At 43.2% G+C, this 22366-nt stretch overlaps 1 protein-coding gene across 8 annotated transcripts in view; it reads right to left on the bottom strand.

The window, feature by feature from the left end:
• The window catches only part of Nbas (NBAS subunit of NRZ tethering complex), a 289617-nt gene that overhangs the window by 157672 nt on the left and 109579 nt on the right, over window positions 1-22366 (bottom strand). For all 8 annotated transcript variants that reach the window (XM_015995503.3, XM_042267446.2, XM_015995506.3 and 5 more), the window contains exons 27-30: window positions 17844-17906; window positions 15840-15962; window positions 6588-6690; window positions 3376-3605 (exon numbers count right to left, since the gene is read on the bottom strand). In XM_015995503.3, coding sequence (XP_015850989.2) covers window positions 3376-3605; window positions 6588-6690; window positions 15840-15962; window positions 17844-17906 — 519 coding nt within the window. The remainder of the gene's footprint in view (window positions 1-3375; window positions 3606-6587; window positions 6691-15839; window positions 15963-17843; window positions 17907-22366) is intronic.

The raw sequence follows: 22366 nt of genomic DNA, 5'->3' as shown, positions 1-22366 counted from the left end.
GGAATTTCAAAGCCTCTTCTATTTGATATTTCTAGCATTTGAAATAAAAATAGTATCCCTGGAGAGAAAAAAAAAAGATTTACTAACTACTTTAAAGAACTCTGTCAAGTTCAGTAACAGTTTGAAGAAAGAAAGGGGCGGGGAGAACCCTGATTCTGACATAAGTTACCACTGGGGAAAAGAGTTGTTTTTCACCCTTGCTAGAGTTGAAGCGACTGCCAGTCATTTAAGGGGAAATGAATCCAGACAGCTTTCACAGTTAAAACCATGTTCAATAAGTGTGATGATTAAATGGAAAGCATCAAAGTATATGAGAATTTTTGACAATTGGTATCTCAAAGGATGGCATAAAAGAATAAAGACAGGGCTGGTGAGATGGCTCTTAAGAGCCCTTGCTGATCTTGAAGACAACTGGAGTTCAGTCCCCAGTCCCCATATCAGGTAGCTCACAACTGTCTGACACACCAGACCTAAGGGATCCAACAACCACTTCTGACCTCCACAAGTATCCACATACATGTGCACATGTGCACAGTCATTAAAAAAGAGAAAAATAGGAGCATACAGGTAGAAAACTGAAGAGTGAAGTCAAACTAAGACAGGCCAGCCCAAATATCCCTGGGTTACAGAGAGGGCTGTGTGTGTATTGTTCATGTGTGCACACTGACACACAGAGGCCAGAGGCTGCCATCAGCTACGTGTCTCCACCATTCTCTACCTCAGTGGTGTTGAGACACGTTTTCTCATTGAGCCTGGAACCTACTGAGATGGCTAGATTGGCTGGCCAGCCAACCATGGAGATCTGCCTGTGTCCAGCCTCCTACCCCACCCTGCATGGGGGAAAAGATACATGTCACTGCATGCTGCTTTTATATGGGCCCTAGGGCCCCAAACTCAGGTCCGCAAGCTTGCATGGCAACTACTTCAATAACCGAGACTCTCTGAAACTCCTCAACACCTTTCATGAAAAGCAAAAAAAAAAAGTCCCTAAGAATCAACAGCCAAAAAATGAACAACAACAAAAAGTTAAATATAGGGCTAGAAATGGATTTCAAAACAAGGTCAAGTGGCGGTGCACATTATGCTTAGAGAAGGGGCACTTCAGTCTCTAATGTGCTCGCGGGGAAACAACTGGAACCACTTGGCAACATAAAGGAACCTTCAGAAGGGTTCCCCTGTTCCGACCACAGACACACTCACCTCAGATCACAACAGAGAAAAGGCACGAGGCTGGGAGCTGGCTCACGAGTGTGAGCGCTGGCTGCACCGGCCTGAGAACTTCATCCCCAGCATGCATGTGAAAAGCTACTCATGGCCACAGGACACTGCAACCCCAGCACTGGGGTTGGGGGCGCTAGAGATGGTCAGCAGTAAGTTCACCGGGGTCTGCTGGCTGTTGTCTGTATTGCCAAGAACGGGCTAGCTCTAGGTTCAAGACTCTGTCTTGAAGGATTAAGGTGGAGATCAACAGAGAAGGACATCATCCTTTGACCTGGCATGCACACAGGCGCCTGCACCTCCACAAGCACACACTGAGGATCACCACAGCTCTCTCAAGTCTGCTTTCAAAAGAAGCCAATGTCACAAAGCTGCGGACTAGCTGGGACTGGGTTGACACACAGGTATCTGAATCCAGAAAACATCTTACCTTCATTCTTGACTGTCACTCTAACAATGAAAACAGGAGAACTGCAATCAACTAAATTCAGTCACAAATGCAGTGAAATCATTTAACACAGCACTGTAAAGTGTAGGGAAATGCTTCAGTTCACGTATTGGCACAATAAAAAATAAAAATGGTCCTAACAAGAAATGTATAATGTCTCCATTTTGTAAAATTATGTGTATTTTCAACATAATGTCCAAATGATTAAAATAAGAAATAGACAATTAATCATTAAACAAAGTCAAGAATTTCTTATAGAATGTTAGCTGGTTAAGAGTCAATCAGGGCATGGAGCTGGAAAGTCGGGGTCACCAGGTGCTAAGGAGGTTCCTAGCTCTCCTCAGCTTCTTTGACCAAGAAACAAAACTTTGGATGATACAAGAGATGCTCAAGTCAGAAATACTGCCAATTGCCTTCATAATAGGAAGCAAGTTTTATAATGTGTTTCTAGAACGGAGGAAAGAAAAGCTCAATGTGGTCTAAAAGGGAGAACTCCAAGAAACACAGCAGAATGGGATTCCGAGGTGTGACCTAAAGGATGCTGGCCAGAGTTAGACAATGGCCAGACAGCAGAGGAGAGCCAGGAGAAGCATAACTAAGCCAATGTTTATGCAGAGTAAACTCGTGTGGTTATTACTTTGGTTTAGACATGGCTTGAGTGTGTGTCCCACTAGGATTTATGGCTTGTGAGCTTGCTCCCCAGGAAGGCACTATCTAAACCAACAATTCTAAACCTGTGGGTCATAACTCCTTCAGGGGTCTAAGGACCCATTCATAGACATTGAATAGCAGATATTTTACATGTCAGATATTTACATTACGATTCATAACAGTAGAAAAATTATAGTTATGAAGTAACACTGAAAATACTTTTATGGTTGGGAGTCACCACAACATGAGGAATTCTATTAAAGGATCACAGTGTTAGGAAGGTTGAGAACCACTGCTTTCAACAGAACAGGACCATTAAAAGGCAGGGCCCAGAAGTCTTAAAATTGGATGCTGACTGCTGGCTTCCTGTCTTAACATAGACTATCTTCCTCTACCATGACCTCTTATTCTCAAACTCCCTATAAAGTTTGAGAGTAAAAGCTCAGGATTTTTCATAACAATAGAAGAATACGGGACTAATACAAAATGTTTCTGAAGCATTTAAGGCTTAGAGGTAATACAGATTTGGGGGGAAGTTTTATTGAACTCTGAGTTTTATAAAAAATTTACTTTATAAATATTAATTTCAATTCATAAAATCTTGCCCCAAGATCAGTGAGATTTTTTTAAGACTATTAAAAACTCAGAGGTCAAGTACACCTGTTTCTCGAGTTAACTAAGAGGAATGGACTAATGATAGGCCAAGGAAGGAACTGAATTTAAAATCTAAAAATTTCTACTGGACTCAACTTTGGAGCAGATGCTATGCAAAAGAGATAAACACTATCTACAACGCTCAGATTTCAGAACTTGAATTTATAGGTGAATCCATGAACACCTGACAAAAGAGGAAAGGAGGCTTACAGATAATGAACAAAAAGACTGCCAAAGAGTGCCTGAGGGGGACCAAGAAGAATCAGGTATTTCAGAATGCACTGGTCGCATCCCTATGGTAAAGCAGTATCCAACAGCACCCCGTGCAGTGTACACAACGTACAGCTGAGAGAACCTGTGTGCGGACGTGCACGCAGCACGCCCAGAACACACGCTCCTCCTACCTGGCCAAGTCCATGCAGCTGTCCGTGAGGTTGGTGGAGGAGTTGAAGTACTCTCTGCTGGCGGCCAGCACCAGGTCAACACTTCTCGCGTAGCTGACCCTGTACTGGGCTCTTCCTTTATGCGTCCCAGCAGCTGGAGGACCAACGGAAGGAGCACTGCAGTGCATCATCTGCCCTGCAAGGTGGATGTTTTCCAGGCGGCTGGAGCAGAGCAGGCTTTCTGTAAATATCTGGGAAAGAGACAAACCCAGAGTTATTGATACAGAAAGGGGGCTCAGTTCAACAAAATAAAGGCTCTGAAATCCAAAAGAAATAAATATAAATCAAAACAGTATCTATCCTGTGACTAGGATTGTATGGCATAGTGTATGTATTAAGCACACACAGTCTACATTAAAGCAGCTAATTTACTGTTCTATGAATTCTACCTCAATAAAAGAAAAAATTAGCTTTCAGTAAAAAATGTCACTGGATGAAACAAGTAAATCATGCTATTTAAGGCACTACATTAAAGATGTAAGTATGTAATTTTCATTCATTAAAAAATGGAATTGAAGCGGGAGTGATGGTAGACAGCTGTAATCCCAGCACTTGAGAGACTCAGGTAGGATAACTGAACCCTCGGCCATCCTAGACTACACAGGTTGCCTATAAATAAAGTAAATAAGCAGTCAATAAAATCCCCTGGTCAACTACGATATGCACTGCCCTACTCAAACTGGACTCATTCTGCTGACTCTAACAGACGTGTGAGTACAAGATCTGACACACATAATGTAGCATTGCTTACAAAACAGGAGTTCACATTCTCCACCAATGTCTGTGTGTGCTAGGCAAGTGTGGTCTCACTAAGCTGCACTCCTAACCTCCTCTGCATTCACACTCAGGAATGAGTCAGACTGCAAACGTAAACTTACACACAAACATTACCATGGAGCACTGAGGCTCTTTCCAACTTGGATATTAAAATGTATTTCAATAAAATAAGAAACACTGATGGGAGGTATCTTACAAAGAATTTACTGTACTAATGGCACTGAATATGTTAAAGTTAGTTATTTGAGATTACTTGTGGCAGAAAAGTATTAAACGGTGTGACTCCCGAGCCTACTGCTGACGATGTGACATTCTTTCCCTGCCATTCATGGGTGGATGAGAACAGTGAAGAAACTGTCGAGATCAGAACAATGTGACAGAGAATTGGCGTTTGCTCCAGCTTTCACCGTGTTACCTAATCACTGCTCTTTGGGGAGGGCGTAACTAGACAAGCCTTTATTTTGATGCCTGGAACAGAAAAGTCACTTAATAAAACAAGAGTTGCTGTAAAATAGAAATTGTGATAAAAGCACATTATGACAGGGCAGCTATCCTCACTAGTATCTGCCAGGTGAAACTGCCACACCCAGTACAAGCCAAAGGAACTTTTGATGGTTTATTCCTGAGAGCCTTAGAGCAGTGGTTCTCAATCTGTGGGCTGTGACCTCCATGGGGGTCAAATGACCCTTTCACAGGGGTCACTTAAGACCACCAGAAAACAGATACTTACATTATATCCATAACAGTAGCAAAATTACAGTTATGAAGTAGCAACAAAAATAATTTTATGGTTGGTAGTCACCATAATGTAAGGAACAGGATTAAAGGGTCACAGCATTAGAAAGGTTGAGAACCACTGCCATAGAACATCATGACCAATATTGAAAAAATTCAATTTATTCACCCTAAAATGAGGAATTTAGACATCATTCCATAGGTGGAATGTCAGTCTTTGTCTACCATGTTCGAAGTTATGCCACTATGCTCTCCAACTATTAAAACTTAACAGCAAATACAGAATTTGGTAAAAGGTGCAAACTAAAATGTTAGTTTTGACAAGTCTATTTTACTGTCTTCTAGAACCTTTTAAAAACTGATAAATGTGGGGCTGGAGAGATGGCTCTGTGGTTAAGAGCACTGACTGCTCTTGTAGAAGACTGGGGTTCAATTCTAGCACCCACATGGCAGCTCACAACTGTCTGTAACTCCAGGATCCATCACCCTCACACAGACATATACACAGGCAAAAACACCAATTAAAAAAAAAAATTAGCCTGGCAGCAGCAGCGACAGTAGCACACACCTTTAATCCCAGCACTCAGGAGGCATAGCCAGGTGGGTCTCTGTGAGTTCGAGGCCAGCCTGGTCTACAGAACGAGATCCAGGACAGGCTCCAAAGCTACACAGAGAAACCCTGTCTTGAAAAAACAAAAATTAAAAAAAACTTATAAATGCTTTCTAATGTTCTCTCAGCAGAGAGATATTCAAAGACATGATATTAAAATATCTACCTAGAACCACAAGGCCAAAGCCGAAAGAATCCATCTTATCTGTAAAGAGCTCCATTTCAAAGAAAGGCTACAGTGGAGCTAAGTTATATGAAGTCCTAGCAGGTAGCCAGTCTAGCCATGACAACAGACCAGGAGATTTCCAGTAAGGAAAAAGACTATATTCCAGGTAGAGGGAAGGATGCACACTGTCACAGCAAGGGTAGAGGTGTGTCCTACTTGAGGGAGCTACTGGAACATACACACTGTGGGCAGTGACCAAGGACAGAGTGACCTGGAAGGCTCAGGCTGCTGTGGCTTTCCATGCCTCAATGTAGGTACCTATAGAGTGATTTGGAACAAACAACAGGCTGTATAAAGGAGAGAATCATGCCTGTGAATAAATGTAAAGCAGAAGAAGTTATGAACACGGGGATTCAAGTAAAACCTGCCACAACTCGGCAAAATTAAGGAAGGCAGGACAGACTTAGACTCATCTAAGGATACATTAAACACATTGACTCTGTTGTTTGAAGTTTAGTCTGTGTGTGTGTGTGCATGCATTCGTGCGTGCGTGTGTATGTGTGTACACACATGCTAGGAATGGAACTCAAGATCTTGCACCCTATCAGCAAACTTCATCCCCTATCATCAAATTTCAGTGACCACCAAAACCTGTAGGGAGAAATCATGTGAGACTCAGGGTTTTCTGAGGACTGATCTGTGAAATAGATGGCATCACAATAAACAAAGGGAAGCTAGAAGGAGGGTATGAAAGGCTTCAACTCCACAGCACTAGTGATCAATCACCAGTCACATGACATACAGCATCTCTTACAGTCTCTCCCTTGTGGCAAAACCCAATCAAAACTTCCAGATGAAAAACAACTATTTGACAGCAGCAGTTACCTCATAGCAAGTGTTGGAATCGAGGCATGTGTACACATGCTGCTGCATCGTCAACATGTCCTGCAGCAGCATTCTCCAGTGAGACTCACCAACAGGAGGCTGCCTGCGGAAAGAGAGAAATGATACATGACACCTGACTCCAAAAGCCCAGGGATTACCATGCTATGCACACCAACTCTGCAACTATCCATCGGGCTACTTCATCTGAATTTATAGGAAAAGGTAAGCAGAGTTCCAATGGGGAGAGAAACCCCACAGCAAACTAAAGCAGAAAAACCAGAGACAGGGCAAATTCTATCCTCATCGGCGGCAGGACTCTGTCTGTTGCTCACTTGGCTCTGTTTAGTTTTGGAATTTTCTTTGGGACACTGTCTCATTGTGTAGCTCTGCTGAGCTGGGCTTGGACCCTCATGTAGATCCAATTACTCTGATCCTTCCGCCCCAGACTCTGCCGTGCTAGGGTTACAGGCAGGAGCCACCAGGCCTGGCTACACAGGGTCTTTTAAAATTTCATTGAACATTAAGACACAGGAGGCAACCACAGACTGCTCTTAGCACAGGTCTGGGCCACAGGAACCACCCACCCCTAGTACTATAGCTGGAGGCTTTGCTCTAAGTCAGTGGCTCTCAACCTTCCCAATGTTGTGACCCTTTAACACAGTTCCTCATGCCGTGGTGACCCTAGACCATACAATTATTTGGGGGGCTGGGGGGCTACTTCACAACTGTAATTTCACTACTGTTATGAATTGTAATATAAATATCTGATATGCAGGATATCCGATATGTGACTCCACCACCAAAGGAGTCATGACCCACAGGCTGAGAACCACTGCTCTAAGTGGAATACCAGGCAGCAGTTCATAAGCAAAAACAGAGACCTTCAGGAGTTACCTTCTCAGGTGACAGCCCAGGGACAAGCTGCCAGAACCTCAGAGGGGTTACAGGCAATTGCCATCTGCCTTAGGAAGAAGCTTCAAGCTCCAAAAAGACAGTATCTTTTGCCACAGTTCCTGAGACATGATTTTCAAGATCCCCTCAAAAGGGAAGCCAGTAACACGCTCAAGGAAGACCAAAGCATTCAGCTCCTACCCAGACAGTGTTTGGTTCTAGTTCATCCCTACTGTTGAGGGGACTGTACTCATGCCCAGGCCTGATGGCTTGGGCTTGACAGAATCTTAGCTGCATTTCCTAGCAGCTGTAGACAGCCAATGCTCCATTGGTCACACATTCCTTAAGAAGGGTGGGTAAACAACCTACCACAGGAGGGCAACGCCGCCCTTACCCATCCCTAGGCCAAGCTTAATCCTCTGTCTGCACCCTGCCATCTCCACACACATCAGCTAATACTCACTGTCCTGGAATTACCAGGAATCAGGGAATATCTGGTTCAAACAGCCGCTGCCCCAGTGATCAGCAATAGAAGATAATAACTGTGCATCAACAAGCCCTCCCCATACATTCTGAAAATAGATGATTAATAAACGAGCACGTCAGTGTTGGGCTTCCAACCATCCCACACAGCCATATCTGCAGCCACATGGCCTCCTGATTAGGGGAGCTAATGGCTGTTGTGGCTTCCACCCCATAAGAGCCTCTTCCTCCGCAGCGGCAGGTAAAGTGGGGCTCACCGTCATCTCCCAACAGTCCACCCTTGCTCAACTGTCAACTAATACTCTAAAGCCCTCGAAATGGTTTCCATTAATACTACCCCTTAGGGGGACAAATTCAACATACACTTGGGTATAGTTGCTGACAGATACTAAGAATGGCCCCATTTTCCTTCCATTTTCTACTCTTTTTTGACTTGTTTATACCCTTTATCATCCAAGTTTACTCTAGTATACACCAGTCAAATTCTGAATTGCTACCCCTGCCTCATCGAAAACAGTTCTACAATGGGGTTTATCAAAGCCATGCAAAACCAAATCAACCTTTCTCAACTGTGAGGAACACAACCCTTTCTTGCCTGATGAACAGCTACGACACCTCATCTCTCTCCTCCTCGGCTATTCATATCACCTCTACCTCATGTTTTTCTTTTTCACTATGACACAGTACCCACACATTCCAAGTTTTCAGATTTCAGGAGGGCTTTTTAACACACATCTCTATTCTCTTGCACCTTTTGGGTGCCCTCCCAGCTTTAAGAGGCTTGAGCTAACACCTTCATATCATTCTCCTCTTCCCTTTTTTTCCAGTTTTCTTTTGAAACAACAGGCTAAAGCGAAGGACTCCAGCTGCACACCCCACTGCAATTTCTCCTTTATACACGCAAGCTCCTCTGTGTGACCATCCAGGCCTCAGTCCCACGCCTCATGCAAAGCAGCAATCCTTCAATGACTACAGGAGCACAGAGGCTGCCATGACACCCCACACCCTGAGAAGATCCATAGCTGACTCCCCTGCAGATGACCCCCTCAGACAGCCTCAGCTGTCCATCAGCAACCATCACCCACAGCAAGAAAACACCACTGCTCCTTCCAAACCCATCTTCGGCTGCGTTGAACCCTGGCATCTACATCAAGTGTTGTGGAAACTCTCTCCAAAAACATATACTTCCCTTCTTACAGAGCTTCAATGGCAAACCAGTTTAACTTGGTGAACCTGTGAATTTGGGGGTTACTTAGAGGAGCACAGGTGACCCTAAAGCAGACGTACCAATGGAAAGCAACAAAGTGATACTTTGAGGAACTGCAAAATGGAAGTCCGACTCTTCCATTAACTTTCCTCAGTATATATTCTCTCCAGACCAGGAGTCTACATGAAATCAGGGCAGAATGATATACAACTGACAGAAAGTGCAAGAGGGAATGTCCTTAGGTGACGAGCCTCTAATCCTAGTCCCCTCCTTCTATGAGGAAACATCAACAGTCAACAAGCAAGGCATCCCAGCTGCTCTGAGAAGATGGCTAGGATGCTCAGAGCAGAGCATTCCACAACATACACAGAGGCAATTTATCAACCTGAGCAGTTCCATGAGGCAGCAAGGCCTTTGCAAACCCGTGATGAAAAACTGTTTGATGTCTGTTTCCAAAGCGACAGGTTTTCCTGCAGCAGGGAAGAGGGCTTGCTAACAGTTTCACCCACGGTCATGAATTTGTGGCAGGAATGCATGATACTGCTGAATGAAACATTCCTTACTCAAAGCCCAACTCAGAGAATCACAAAGAAGGTGAGATTGAGTCTAGGCAACTACAGCCCTGAAGACGACGCTCCTAAGATACAAAGGCGCTTGATAACTTGCCTTTGTTCAAGTGTTTAGTGTTTTCATCTGACTTCTAGGCTCCTTCCTCTGCTTTTTCAAGTTTAACTTAAAAGTACAATAAAGAAAACGGTCCCCAAGTTTCTTGATGAAGCGTCTGAGGAACGGGAATGAATGGACGGACCTCAGGTTTGAAGTTCTGTCCATAGTTAGGTTATAAAACAGGTGGGAGGGAGCATGCTAAACGTGTCTTTGCTTCTCTCGGTCCATCTCACTTGAATGGACCTGAGCTTGGAATCACTATGTCTACCTCTAGTTACCAAGTTCTAGACAAGAACAGAACTCAACATTTGAAAAAGTAGATGCTGTTTGTGGTGACCAAGTACAAAACAGATGTTTCTTTTACATAAATCTTTTTTCTTTTTTGTCTCACTATATTGTCCTTTAAAATCTTCACCATTACCAGGTGCTGTGGTATGTATCTTTTATCCCAGCACTCAAGAGGTTGAGGCAGGGGGATCATAGTTTCAAGGCAGCCTAACCCACAAAATGAGATGCTATGTCAAAGACAACAACAATAATCACCATTTCTAATTGCTATATACTCAAATGAACAAGATAGATCCTAAGTATATAATAATTTAAAAAATATTTTCCCTTACACTTCTGCCTTTGAGACTGGGTCTCACCATGTTGAATAAGCTGGCCTCGAATGCTTAGGTTTGAGCAATCTTTCTGCCTCAGCCTCCGGAGTAGCTGAGATAACAATAGTCCTGGCCACCATGCCCCACTGTCAGTGCCATTTTCTATTTATTCCATGAAATGAACAATTCGTCTTGCTCCATGGGCAATGAGGCACTCAAGGACACAGTATTTCACTAGCACACACACACAGAAAACACATTGGTGCTTCTGCAAGAACTCCATGACAACCCATAAAGTAGATACAGAATTTTCATCTGCATCCTTGAACTTTTTTGATAGGTTTCAAAGAATTGTGGGACTCCTTTCAGATCTGGCTTGAAGGCAGAGGAGTAACAAAATGTTTGAAGTTAGTATCCACCTTATCAGCTCAACAAAATCAGACCTTGGCCTTGTCAGGCTGAACTCAAGTCTCACAGCCCAGCTGTTCCTCTGGAAGCCATCAGTACTAGGACAGATGGCATAAATGTTCCCTCACACATGGCTAGCCATAAGTAGAGATTCTAATTAAAATAAATTATAACACATCACTTACAATAGCCTTTTTCAGAATGCATCCCATAAGTAAGAATCAAAAATGGGATTTAAAGAAAGTAGAATTTAGCAAACTAACAAGATGCCTGAATACACAGTATTAGTTACAAATTTGTAATGTATAAGCAGTATCATACTCAAGATGGTAAAACCTGGATTCAGGACAAATGTGATGGGCTCTGCCATCATTTATGATGTATATAAGACTACTTTAGAGGTATTGAAGGTTTGGGCACGCTCTCATATTAAGACAGATATCAAGCTGACAATTTTAAAAGTGAGAGCATGTTCCCGTCAATATTCACAGTAAGCAGACTGCTGTGGGTAGAAATCAATGCTGGGCACATCAGAAGCACATGCAAAGCTCAGCAGCAGGAGTAAGGCTTTCCAGCTGTGGAGGCACAGGTCCTAGTGAAAGCAGCATCACCCTGGGAGCACTGACCCCTTCTAAAGTTGTCATAGGACTGCAACAGTCACCCAGTCAGTAACTATCAGGCCATGGTGCATAAGTTCCTTCCCATTGAAAGCATACAGTGGCTGTAACCTACAGCCTAGAAGAAACGTTGAGGCACAAATATGTGTCTGTTAATAAAGGCAGTACAGTGCTACAGAGAGGAGAGAAAGACATAAGACTCAAGGCGTTCCCAGGACAGTTTGACTCTGCTTGGAAGAGCTGAATACAGGCATTGTCTTCTTAGTACTGAAATTTCATTTCTTCTTTTATCCGCCTCAACTGTATCTCTACCAGTTCTCTATTTAATCCTACTGCCAGCAAGCTTGTTCCCTGCTGACTAGGATTTAAGACTGCCCTCCAGGCATCTTTACATTTTCACACCTCCCCCATGTGACAGATTCAGAAGGTAACTTCCTCACACACACATAGGGACCACCCTCAGAGCTCTGCCTGTCTCAGCCTCCTCAAGTCAGGCTCCTCCAGTCAGGCTCTCTGCCTATTGTCCCACAGCCCTGGCAAAGTCACAGGTCCTTCCAGAGGCTCTGCTGTGTATCCACCTGAAGAGCTATAGAGTGGGTCAAATGCTTGCCAGTTGGTTTATGGGCCATTTGGATCTCACATAGTTGGAAACACCTTTCAAAGTCTTTTGCCAATTTTTCTACAAGGCAAACTTTCTATTTTTCTCCCTCATACTTAACTGGACAGCTTGGACAGACCAAGGAGATACAGTATTTCTTGCTTTTACACAGGCTGACATAAAATCGTTCAAAAGCATAACAAAAAATCCATAAAATAATGTGAAAGAAAAATTCATATATTCATGATTAAGAAATGTGAATATTAACAAAATAATCAAAAATACTGTGAATAAGCATTTATAAATAAATGTATAATTGAGAAATATTACACTAAATATGAGAGGGAAAGAAATGCAATTATTAACTAATGAATTCAGTTTTGCTAACTCTCTTGTAAGAGAAACAGCAAAATTCCTAATGCCATCACAATAAATGTACGACTTTAAATGACGGCAACATAGACAGACCCAAAAAGCACAAAACACAAATACTCTATTTTAAAAATTGCTGTGCCGGGCGGTGGTGGCGCACGCCTTTAGTCCCAGCACTCGGGAAGCAGAGCCAGGCAGATCTCTGTGAGTTTGAGGCCAGCCTGGACTACCGAGTGAGTTCCAGGAAAGGGGCAAAGCTACACAGAGAAACCCTGTCTCGAAAAAAAACAAAAAATAAAAAATAATAAATAAAAAAAATAAAAATTGTTATCATGGTGGGTTGTGGTGGTTCATGCTGGTAGATCTCTGTGAGTTCAAGGCCAGCCTGGCCTACAAAGCAAGTTCCAAAACAGTCAGGGCTACACACAAAGAAATATTATCTTGAAAACAAAACAAAAAACAAAAAAAAAAGTTATTACAATCTTTTATTTACCTATTCATTTGAAAACATAAGTATCTAAAATTTGTTAGAAACCTTCTTATGCAATAAGAATAAAAATTGAGTTATACACTCAACAATATATAACTGGATTAAGCAAGATTGGAAGACAAAAGATCAATATACGAAAGATCAGTTTGGATCAGTTCTGGTAGTGAATACCTGTGACCTTAGTACTTACTCAGAAGGAGGGGCATATGGATAAAGAGAATGATGAGTCTGAGACGAGTCTGGGCTACACAGGGAGACTCCAACTCACAAGTGCACATGCACACTTGGGCGCGCGCGCGCGCGCACACACACACACACACACACACGCACACACACAGAATGCATATCAATATATTAAGAATAAACCATGTCAAATGAAATAATACAAATTCCCACCAATCATTTGGTATCGATTTCCCATAATAATTACAAGACTTGAATTCTGAGCTAGGAAACACTGAAAGGAACAGAGGGGCATCTGTGCCTGTGGAATGAAAGCCTGAAACTGACTTAGCAGAGCAACACTCCTCATCTGCCGAACATACCGGACACAACTATCGAGGTCCCAAATGACAGCTAGTGGGGCATGCTAGCACACAGCTGTCAAATTAGGGGTCAGGAGGCTAAACTGGAGTACATAGTGGGGTTGAGACCAGCCTGAGCCACATGTTGAGTTCAAGGCCAGTCTGGCTTATATAGCAAGAGTCTTCCTTGAATTTAAACCAAAAAAAAAAAAAAAAAATCACAAATAACAATATTTGAAAAGTTGATTCTAAACTTTATATTAGAAATGCAAAGGCCTTATACCATGTAAACAAAACAAATTTGAAAAAGACAGTAAAGTCAGAAGATGAATATTACCTAATTCCAATATTTATAATACATCTAAGGTAACTAACACAGTGTGCTATTTGAAAATAAATAAATAGGTAGAAGAGACAGAATAAAAATGTCAAAACCCAGCCTCACCTGTGTGGAAAACTGATTTTCAATAAGGTTGCAAAGGTAATTAATTCAGAGGAGAAAAGCTAGAGTTTTCAACAAATAGTGTCAGGTTAGCCAGACAGTAAGGAAATTTTGACCCATAGTTTGAAAAATAATCAAAAACTGTGAAAACGAATCATGAATTTAATTTGTGTGAATCCAAGTCTGGCTAGAAAAGATAAACTTCATGACAAATACTTCCTGTAAAATAATATAATCACAATCACCAAAGTACAGATTGACTTTTTTTTTTTTCCGGAGTTGAGGACCGAACCCAGGGCCTTGCTTGCTAGGCAAGCACTCTACCACTGAGCTAAATCCCCAGTCCCCAGATTGACTTTTTAAGTTGATTCAAAGAAAAAGGGAGTCTGCTCAAAGACTTATGGACATATTCAAGATAGATAGGTGCTCAGAAAAATGCAACATCAGTGCTCAGCCCCGAACAGGACACTTTCACCGCTCCTTCTGAGGCTCGGGGACTACTGTAGATGAGAGAAAAGAGGACAGAGACAACTTCAAAATGCCATCTTCAGAGCATGGCACGGCCACTGTAGTCAGTCTCGGCAGCTGTGGGAGCCTGCACAAGACTGAGCCTGACACAAGCCAACCGAGGTCTGGGAGGGGCTCCTGGGCTCCTACGCCCCTGATGCAATACTGGATTCTGGAGAAGAGCCAGCTGTCACCTTCGGTGTGTACCAGGAGCGTGCCCACCAGGCTCAAATGGACAGTTCCAAACCCTGGCCACACAGCCGGTGCTGGCTGAAAGCAGAGGGTCATAACACGAAGCAAAGGTCATGAATGTAGGAGATGGGCCAGCCAGGGGTGAGGGGACAGATAACAGGAACTGGGGAGTGATAAGAGAGAGCAGAGAAAGAGTACACAGAATGCACGAGAGATGTGTACGACACTGTCAAATAATTTAACCAGGGACAAACACTTTTTCAAAGCCTGCTCATCAGCGACTACAGGTAAGGAGATGGAAAGGGCCCGGTGCACAGGGAAGACTCCGTCAACACGTGCCTCTCATGACAAAGTGGACGTGACCAGGGGAGAAAACTCTCAGATGAAGTGAGAAGAAAGCAGCTCCATGTTTTAGAATGGACAGAAATGATGCCCAGATGGAAAGCACCAGAACTACGCTTCCAGCTGTTCCCCCAAAGAGGTGCAGCCACACCCCCATTAAGAGAGAAGTGCACCTGAGTTGATGGGGAGGACAAGTAACAAACCCACCCCCTAAAGTCTGGTTTCAAACTAAACGGAATCAATACGGAAAAAACTATTTGGCAGGTTTGTTTTGTTTTATTTTGTTTTGTCCCCCAACATATAATCCTGTCGTCTACCTTTATGCATTTATCCAAAAGAAATTAAATACATTCCTTTGAAAACATAAATAAGTACCTATAAAAGTTGTGTCTGTAAACATCAAAACTCAAAACAACCCCAGTGTCCACCAACAGGTGAGGAAACACAGAATGCGGAAAAAAACCCAATTCATGAATTACTAGTCTGCAAAGAAAACAGGGTACTCTATTAAGTCATGGTACAATGTCGATAAATCAAAGCAATTATGCTAAGTAAAAGAAATCAAATAACAAAATACTGTCTGGCTCAGTTACATAAGAGTCTAAGAAACTGAAAAGAATACTTAAAGGGATAGAAATAGATCAGCAGCCCCATGAGTGGCTGAGAGCCTGATGAGAAGGAGGAAAGGGACTATAAAGGAAGGAGGGTTATTATCTCTTATGGTCATTATCCCAGATGTAGTGACGGTCTGTATCATGAGTATGTGCAGATATCAAAACTTACCATATTATACTTTATAGAGGCAGTGTGTTATTGACCAATTAGATAACTTATTGGAGTTGTCAATAAAGAAAACAAGTCATACAATAAATGCCATCTACAAGCATCCATCAAGGGTGTCTGTCACTTACTTCCGCCCCGTGTGCCTCGTCAGGCGAACCATCAGGCTGCGTGCCTCTTCCAAGCTGGACTGGGTGCTCTTGACAAATGAGACGGGCTTCTCCAGTCCATGCTTTTTCAAAAGCTCTGACACACTGTAAGTGAAAGAAGAAATGTTGAACATCATCCAAACAAAGAGACTAAAGTATTTAAGCATTTAAATTATACTTAGACATTTGGAAGAAAAACAAAAGGTTATCACATATACATATGATCCAGTATTACATATTACATTAATTCTTACCAAAAATAAAACTCATAATTATGTATCAAACTGCATATTTCTCCTTGGCTTTTATTAGAGTATACTTGGAATAAATGGTCTATTCTTCAAAAGATGAAGTATCTAACTGACAGTCTGTCTGGCCAGCTGTCTCCACTCTAAAAGCACGCACAGTAAAAAGGCAAACGTGTGACTTTAGGACCGGGCTCACACTTGGCAGTACACAAGCACTATGGTGTACGGAGCACTCTGTTCCCTTCCATGCCATTTAGATTAGTTTTACACTGCAATCTCTAGTCGGAGTGAATCAAATGAGTAAATGGTCTCCAAATAATGATCCTCTTCTATATACACACCTTCCTAAAATGGTATCACTGGTAGCTGTATATTAAAGAGTAGTTGGTTGTTACTGTTTTGCTCCTTCCTTCCTTCCTTCCTCCCTCCCTCCCTCCCTCCCTCCCTCCCTCCCTCCCTTCCTCCCTCCCTCCCTCCCTCCCTCCCTCCCTCTCTCCCTCCCTCCCTCCCTCCCTCTCTCCCTCCCTCCCTCCCTTCCTTCCTTCCGATGCACGGTCTCGCACAGCCCAGGCTGACCGTGAACTTGTTATGTGGCTGAGGATGATCTTGAGCCTCTGCTCCTCCTCCCTCCACCTCCTAGCGCTGGCACTACCAGCACAGACCACCTCATATCCATTTTACACAGGGCTGGGGATCACACCCAGAGCTCCGCGCACGCTGGGCAAGCACTCTAGCAACTGAGCTACATTCCCAGCTCCTGGTTTTTATTCAATTTTTTATAGTATAATATTTAAGAATTGTTTGATACATATAATAGTATCAAATATTATACATATATAAATAATATATACACATATGTGTAAATATTATACATTTATAGATAATACTGAGCTCCCTGTAGGGCAAATTAAGAATACTGCAGTCTCAGAGAAAGACAGCTCAAACTCAACATTTCACTGTAAAAGTTAGAATATCCCAACAAAGATGCACCAAAGTTCTAACAGAATTTGGAATTATCCCAACATCAGATACACTTTTTGTGCCCCAAGTCTTATCAAGACACTGTTTAGTGACTGATGCAATTACTGTTTTTTGTGTGCCTCGACAGTGTGAGGGACTTTAATTTCTTAATCTAATAGCACTTTCATCATCTCATGAACTAATTACTACAGATAAGAAAGCCGTAGGTTCATAGGTCACCTGGCTAGTCAGTGGAAATGTTTGTACTTGAATACACGCTTATCCGGGCACAGCATCTCATACCTATTGTCTCAACACTGGAAGGCTAAGGGAGGAAGATCACTGTGAGTTTGAAGCTAGCCTGAGCTACATGGCAAGATGCTTTTTAAAAAACATACAAACAAACAAAGGCAACATACAACTGTAATAACAGCACAGGAGTAACAGAGGCAGGAGGATCATCCATAAGTTCAAGGACACCCTTGTCTACATAGAGAGTTCTGGGCCCCAGCAAAATGTACATAGGTATTGGAGAAAGACTGGGCTGGTGAGCATGAGCAGATGTGCATGCACATACTCAGGCTCATCAGGTATCAGGTTCCTACCCCAGTATGCAGCCATAGTAAGAAAGAACACACACCACTGAGAAAAATATTCAAAAGAGAGTCACAGGACTACACGTTCAAACTGCACATGAGTAACAGGCAGGCCATGGCTACATGGCCAGACACACACCCTAATAAGCACAGAACAAAAAAATTTGTCTTTTTTAATTCACCTGAGAATTTTTTCCAGTTGATCTACCATGTCATGAAGAGATGTGGTCACCTTTGTCATATGCCTAAAAAAATAAAAATTAAGTTTAGAAATGAACTTTTAATAAAATATAAAACACTAACTATAAAGGGGAGAAAAGCATGTTTCTCTTACACACAACAATTTCACACTGTCCAAGTAACAGTTGAGGCTTATTTGCTATGTACCATCCAAAGACTCCAGGGTCCGACATCATTTCCTTGAGGTGCTGATAGCACAATGTGACTCCAAGGGCCATCTCTGGTCACACCCAGAAGACACAGTGAAATCACTCATGCCCATTTCACCCATCAACTCGACCAAGATTAAAACTAGTGCACTCAAACATCACTCTGTTAGAGGTCACCAGATGCGAGCAACTCATTTCTAAAATACTTTTGAGTTAATTGCTTCAAGGCAAAAAAGAATTATGAAGGGGTGTGTGTGTGCGTGTGTGTGTGTGTGTGTGTGTGTGTGTGTGTGTGTGTGTAAAACAATAATAATTAAAGAACAAGAGGTCAATCATTTGAGAGGGAATAGGGGGACAAAGGAGACGTCAGAATTGGAGAGGAAGCGACAGAAAATGGTATAAATACAGTACTCATGTTTGAAAAAAAAAAACAGTACTTAAATTTTAAAAAAGAGAGCCACAGTTGGTCTTAGTCCAAAGGCAAACAAAGAATAGGCAAAGAGTAACAGCATCCTGTGCCATGGAAAAGGACACTAGGAAGCATGGTGCACACGCTGGCCTTCTCCCAGGCCTATCAAGAGCTGTGACCTCCCATGGAAGTCCCAGCAGGACCAATACTCAGGGTCCACTTGGTAGACTCTCAGGGGTGCTTTACCCATCATCTCCTATCCTGAAGGGAAGCCCATCACTTCAGCACTAAGGAACCAGGGACCAGTACACCATCAAAAGATAGTCCTCAGCAGGGAACAAATATGAAGGGAGCCACTGAGTAAAAAACTTTACGAACCATCAGCATCAAAGAGACCACAGATAAATTAAAATGTGAAGTCGCATAAAGTTGGCACAACACACACGTGTAAGCTGAGATGTGGCTGCTGGGTTCAGCAGCTGCCAGAAGTCCTCTCCACCTTGACAACTCTGCATCCTGGCCAGTCTCCACTGACAGCCACTGACCTGACCCTCGAAGGTGCTTTGGAAGCATGTGCCTACAGAATTCTAGACTGAGTGTTATGATTAAGAAGCCCAGATGAGCCGGGTGGTGGTGGTGGTGGTGGTGGTGGTGGTGGTGGTGGTGGTGGTGGTGGTGGTGGTGGTGGTGCACGCCTTTAATCCCAGCACTTGGGAGGCAGAGGCAGGCGGATCTTTGTGAGTTCGAGGCCAGCCTGGTTTACAGAGAGTGAGATCCAGGAAAGGCACAAAGCTACACAGAGAAACCCTGTCTCAAAAAACAAAACCAAAAAAAAAAAAGAAGCCCAGATGAAAACCTTGTCCTAGACTTGGAAATTCTAAAACGTCCCAACCTGAACACAACCCACCCTGGCTGAAATTGACTTAACAGCTCCAGAGTTACTGTGATTCTGTCTGCTTGGCTTAGTTGACAGGACACTGAGAGGAAGCGCTTCACTGATCCTGTTCCTGGGGCAGAGACAGTTACTATCTTTTAAAAAAATTTAATTTAATATGTATGGTATTCTGACTACATGTATTTATGTACACCACATGCATGTTGTGGCTAGGAGAGGGCGTCAGGTTACCTGGAACTGGATTACAAACAGCTGTGACCCACCAGGTAGGCACTGGGAGCCAAACTCATGTCCTCTGAAAAAGCAGTAAGTGCTCTTAACTCATGAGCCTCTCTTCAATCCCCACATTATACTACTTTTAAAAACAAGTTTTAGACTTGGAACCAGTGACACACTGGTAACAGGCTACTTCAGGTTCTTCGGGCCATCAAAGGGAACTTCCATCAGCACACACTCTCAGCAGTAGCATTTTAAACCGTCGTTTGGGAACAATGTCAGAAACAGTAAAAACACAATGTGCCTCCTGGCTCAACTGGCATTTCCAACTACAACGGCTAAGAAGTCTCTAACCCGATCAAACAGGCTGCTTGGGTAAGATGCACAGCCTTTGTTCGACTGGCTACACTGCTGGTCTCTGCACTGAAGTTGGAAGTCAGTGATTCTGGCTGGCTGGCTTAGTTGATAGGGCCCTGAGAGGAAGCGCTTCCCTGATCCTGCTCCTGGGGCAGGTGTCAGTGAGGGGTCCATGCATCTGCTTCCCTGTGTAGAGGGCAGCTTGGCCTCTGTCACTCTGATATGCTCTGGGCTATGGTCTTCATGATCATTAATGATGTTTACTATAAAAACCTTGTTGTTGGCATAATCTATCTTACCAGCCTTTTGCTGGTTAATGAGGGTCACAGATGTGAAGTAGCCTGCGGACACACCTGTGTGGGTTTAAGAAACAAAGCCTGCTGATTTGTCTTCCCTGTTTACAAGACAACTACGGAAAGTAACTATGGAACACCAGACAGTCTCCATCTAGCTTCACTGACAAGGCGGATCTACCAACCCTTCTGGTGGTCGGAACTTAGAAGTCTGATGAGACGGGAATGATCAAGACTGTGATGCCATAGACCCCACATGCCCAGAAAAATGAAACTAAACAAACACCAGTGATCTAGCTGCAAACAGTATTACAGTGTAAAGGCCTGAGCCTGCCATAACGAGATAAGAGATCAGAAATAACACACGCGCACACACGCACACACCTCCCTTGCCCTTTACCTCACACAGTCAGTCAACTCACTCTCCTGGAAGAACACAGGACTTCATTCTATTGACATCTGAAGTAGAGGGACAACATACTCAAAAGTCAGTTCACAGCTGGGAAAGGTTGACAAGAGGTAACATTTGAATTATATAAAAAGTGTCCAAGATCCATGAACTACTTAATGCTTACATCTACACACACTGACACCAATAAAAAGAGAATCATCTATAAGTTTTCACATGCAAAAATATTTACTCAAGATAAAACATGCACCTGTCAATGCAAAAACCAGAGCTCTCCTCTTAAAGGGAGTAAGAGGCAGTTTTATTCTGGAGCCATTTTCAGTGACCATGACCTGAAAACAGGTTTGGGTTACCCATGCTCCAATGTGGAAGCAGTTTCATGAAGTTTTTATAGTTTCACAGAACAAAGGTAGATTGGGGGGGGGGGGGCGGGGGGCGGAGCTTCTCTATAAGCCTCACATGCTATCTGACGACATTATTAGATTTTGGATTGGTGGAAGTGAGCTGTCTGCTAAGTTAATAGATTCTAAACGTTTTCTGTCTGTTTGACACAAAATGTTAATTCAGACCCAGAGGTGGCCAAGGAACGGCTGTTCCAGAGGGCTAGAACTAGCCCACAATAAGGTGACCTGGACTTGCACTATTCCAATCTCTCCACCATACTGAAATTCTAATAAGTCCATCTCTACAGACTCAGCCTTTCTTCAGGAGTTTTCTTCCACACACCCTAAATGTGCTGTCCTCATCGTGTGATAGCGAGGGGTACCTACAAACAAACCTTCTCCGCACAGAGACAAGGCTCCAATCAATGTCTTAGTGCCTCAATAGAAATCATGGTCAAGAATTACTCAAAAGGAAGGAGCATAAAGTAAAGGTCCAGACACAAACAGAATGTGCACAGCAGAACTGTCAGGAGAGCTGGGTCACGAGGAGGATGGTGTCTATGTTCTCAGGAGAGCAGGGTAATGGGGAGGACGGTGTCTATGTTCTCAGGAGAGCGGGGTCATGGAGAGGACGGTGTCTATGTTCTCAGGAGAGCGGGGTCATGGGGAGGACGGTGTCTATGTTCTCAGGAGAGCGGGGTCATGGGGAGGACGGTGTCTATGTTCTCAGGAGAGCGGGGTCATGGGGAGGACGGTGTCTATGTTCTCAGGAGAGCGGGGTCATGGGGAGGACGGTGTCTATGTTCTCAGGAGAGCAGGGTCACGGGGAGGACGGTGTCTATGTTCTCAGGAGAGCGGGGTCATGGGGAGGACGGTGTCTATGTTCTCAGGAGAGCGGGGTCATGGGGAGGACGGTGTCTATGTTCTCAGGAGAGCGGGGTCATGGGGAGGAGGGGAAGAGAGAGGAGGGCTACTATCTATGCTTTTGGAACTAGGACTCTGAGTTTTGTTTTTGAATGAGCAAGAAACAGTTTGTTGAACTTAAAAAGCCATAAAAAAAAAAAGTTAAAAAGCTGAATTAGAAGACAAAATTGACCAAATATCAGATCAATTCATAAAAGGTCAAAACGTGAGGAAATTAAAAAGAGATGCAAGCAAATACATGAACAAATAAGATCTACAATTAAATACCGAATCTGGCAGAGCTAACCTTTGAATAACAAGATTTGGAGACAGTAGAGAAGGGAGTACAAATAAACTCATCAAAGACAAAAACAGAACTATTTAGGAATGTGCCAGCAGGGCTTCTCCTCCCATGACTGAAGGAGAATGATACAGACCAATGAACAACACA

This window comes from Peromyscus maniculatus, chromosome 22 (genome assembly GCF_049852395.1).
Source record: "Peromyscus maniculatus bairdii isolate BWxNUB_F1_BW_parent chromosome 22, HU_Pman_BW_mat_3.1, whole genome shotgun sequence".
NCBI lineage: Eukaryota > Metazoa > Chordata > Mammalia > Rodentia > Cricetidae > Peromyscus > Peromyscus maniculatus.
The sequence above is the reverse complement of the archived record's forward strand: the minus strand, read 5'-3'. Positions and strand labels throughout refer to the sequence as shown.